At 43.2% G+C, this 3,304-nt stretch overlaps 1 protein-coding gene across 1 annotated transcript in view; it reads right to left on the minus strand.

Annotated features, from left to right (window-relative positions):
- Window positions 1-1,848: 1,848 nt before the first annotated feature.
- LOC149346408 (fatty acid synthase-like) overlaps window positions 1,849-3,304 on the minus strand; it is a 161,203-nt gene continuing 159,747 nt past the window's right edge. Inside the window, 1 exon segment of the mRNA XM_089586406.1 lies at window positions 1,849-2,003. Within this exon segment, the coding sequence (XP_089442532.1) occupies window positions 1,875-2,003 (129 nt within the window). The 3' untranslated portion in view covers window positions 1,849-1,874.

Consider the following 3,304-nt stretch of genomic DNA (forward strand, 5'->3'; position numbering starts at 1 on the left):
CATAAAATGTATTAGTCTAATACTTTCCTGAAAACAAATGTTTTCACCACAGCCAGATATTTCGCATCCATCATAAGCACTCAGTTGATAGGGCATATTGCCGGACTTATTGAAACCATTATTGCATTAAAGTAAGAATCATCACTGAATTAAACCGGCTTCCTGGTTGCCCAGTCAATTTGTGACAGCATAAACTTCAAGTTCATGGTCCAAACTATCTTATAGTTTCATTTTTGGTTTTTGTCTGCAAAATACTGCATTAATTTTACCACTCCTTTCCGTTGCGCCTACGGGCCTTGAAACAGTCTCTTCCGTAGGATGTTTTGGACACAGGAGAGAGCGCTAGTTTTTACCACCACTGTATGGCAAAGTTTTCCTTATAATGCCCGCAAGAACAACACCGGATAAAAAACCCTGATGTGGAAGCAGTTTGGGAAATCGGGAGATCGTCGGACCTGTTAACTACGCACTGGGGTATGCTGAGTTATGTAAAGGACAATGGGAACAGCAGAAAGAGCACCCTTTGTGTTACACTGTAAAAAAAAATTGCACACTTAAGGGTACATTTCCGTGTCTATAACTCACACCTATGCACCCTCCCAAAAGGGCGCAAAGTATGCTCGTCGCACCCACAGTAAGGGTCGGATCGTTACAGTTGCACCCTTTTTTTCCGACCACCCAAATGGGTGCAAGGTATGCTTGTCGCACCCTAAGTAAGGGTGGGATCATAAGACCTAGACCCTCTTTCCGATTGCTTTACTGTTTCATAGGTTTTCATTGCTTTAAAAGGCGCCTATCAATTTTTTTCCGGGTGCACTCTTGAAGGGAAGCTAAGCATTTCCTACGGAGAGCTGCCGATGGCTTGTCTGACTTTTCGCTACAGTTGTGGCATCTCCAACTATAATTACAATACACAGATGTGTCTTTCGCGGTGTTTCTAAACCTCCTTGCTGTGGAGTCACATTTGTGATGTCTGCATGACGTTCACGGCATTATTTTGCTGAATATATTTAAAAAAAAAGATAAAAAAGGGCTTGCTAAAGGAGGCAAACTTCCAGCAAACCCGCTCGCACAGTAATATGATGCTGCTATATTGTGCCACATATTTTTGCCAAAGGAACATAAGCAGGTATCACCTTAACTGCACTGAGTCATAGAAAGCTACTGAGGGGAAAGAGTTCGACACCGAAGACGCCACAGCAGTGTGCAATACTTACTTGCCATAACCCGTATACTTTCGCCAAGTTTATATATGCCATTTCAGGGAGCCCTTATTTGGAGTCAGTGATGCTTAGCACTTGAGCTAAAATAATTCAGTTATATATCACATTAAAGGGGCACATATCACAGTCATAGCTGCTCGCATCAAGGCTGCAGCTGTCATTTAATGGAAAGCTCGAAAACCTCACATCATTTTAAAAGCACTGTCGATTGAACTACTGGAGTGTTGCTCGACGAGTCAAGGTGCACCCGTACACCCTCACACACCCTTGCAGCCAAAGGAGGTACAACAGCCTTGCACCCGTGCACCTTTGAAGGGTGCATTGGTGTATTAAAGGTGCTTAACGTGCTCAGCCACCATTAAAAAAAAAGTAAGAAAAAGTAAGGGTGCGGAAAGGGTGCTGTCATGAGCCCTGCACCTTTAAGGGTGCAATTTTTTTTTTGACTGTGTAGTTCCTTTATTTGCTCATAGCGGAAAGGTGGCAGTCACGACATGCAAGCGCTTTTATTTCTTCATGGCACGGGCACCTTGCACTCTAAAAGAAGGTGCTAAAATGAGAGTAAGCTGTCCTCTAGCTCACTTCCTTTTATAAAAGGCAGTAAGCTAGTAGACAGCTTACTCTCATTTTAGCTCCTTACAGGAGTATTCTTGCTTAGGCTGTGGACTTGCGCTGCTGCACCTGCCGACTGATGATGGCCGCGCACTGTTGCGCACCCCTCCCGAGCACGAAGTCCTCGTGTCGGCCATCCACTACAACGACGTCCACCTTGCCGTCGCAGCACTAAGAAAGAGAAGTGGACACAAAAAACAGTTGTATATAGACGAGTGTTAGACGTCTGAAGCGACACCGTAAACACACATATTTTTTATATGCACTTAAATCATAAGCAGAAAAGCGAAATATGCGCTGCAATTGCTGCGAAATGTTTTAAACGTCACGGGCGCATCGACTGAGAAGTCTGTTCGCAGAGGACGCGCAGTGGGTGGATTTGCCAGAAGCGAGCGCACTGTCCACCTCATATGTGCAAATTAATTACTAACTTACCGGTGATTTATTACACTCCAATCACTCCGGTCATCCTCAGTTGCACATTCTGATTTTTAACAGCATTGGACCTTTTTTTTGCGTTTATTTTTTATATTGTGCGTACTAGAGTCCTTTTTATAACGAATAAGCAAGAAATGTTACCTTCTATGCCACTTCATTGGTATCTATCTCTATGAAATTTGCTTTAACATAGTTATCAAATTGTGCAGCAACCTCTGGCACTGTCTAGAGATTGGTTTACTAGGAACAGAGTACTGTCGGAAACGAATTTAAATAAATTGGCCGATTCTTGTAGAGGTTTGCCCTGCATTACAATAACAATATATTAAACAGGTTGTCTGGTAGGTATATATATTTTAGATAGGTTAAAAAAAAGGGTGAGAGCCGACAGTAGCGCCATGGTGATTTCAAACTCGGAGCTCTCCGTGAAGTTACACAGAGTGGATATATACTAAACTCCATGAATAGGACTAAGCACCATACGGAGCATTATTATTACTGCGAATACTTCAGGCAGCATATTTTTTCTTTTGCAAACTATCTTCCGTTTCTAACACGGTTCAACCCTGCTCCATGAAAATTATTCCTTAAAGTGGCCTGAAAAAAACAGACCGCCACTTTTCTGACCGTAACGCTGCTATCAGCGGCGCTGCTGGAGGCCAAAAAATTGAGACAGTTACGACAGTTGGTAATGAAAAATTGGAGCGCAGCTCTTTACAAGACACCTTCCTAGAAAATAATTTCTTAAACTGACCCAAAAAGGAAGAAAGCAGTTATTCTTTCCGTAACGCTGCCATCAGCAGCGCTGCTGGAGGCCAAAAAATTGACACACTATTTCGCATTACCGCCTATCGTAACCTTGTGCCAATTATATGGCCTGTTACGCAGGTGGCGCATGAAGAGCTGCGTTCCCATTTCACATACCGACTATCGTAATCGCCTGTCAACTCTCTAGCCAGTAGCAGCGCTGCCGATAACAGCGTCACGGAAAAAATAGTGGCTATGTGCCTTTTCGGGCCATTTTAAGAAATGAT

Source organism: Amblyomma mixtum, chromosome 4 (genome assembly GCF_055824585.1).
Source record: "Amblyomma mixtum isolate Tamu chromosome 4, ASM5582458v1, whole genome shotgun sequence".
Lineage (NCBI taxonomy): Eukaryota > Metazoa > Arthropoda > Arachnida > Ixodida > Ixodidae > Amblyomma > Amblyomma mixtum.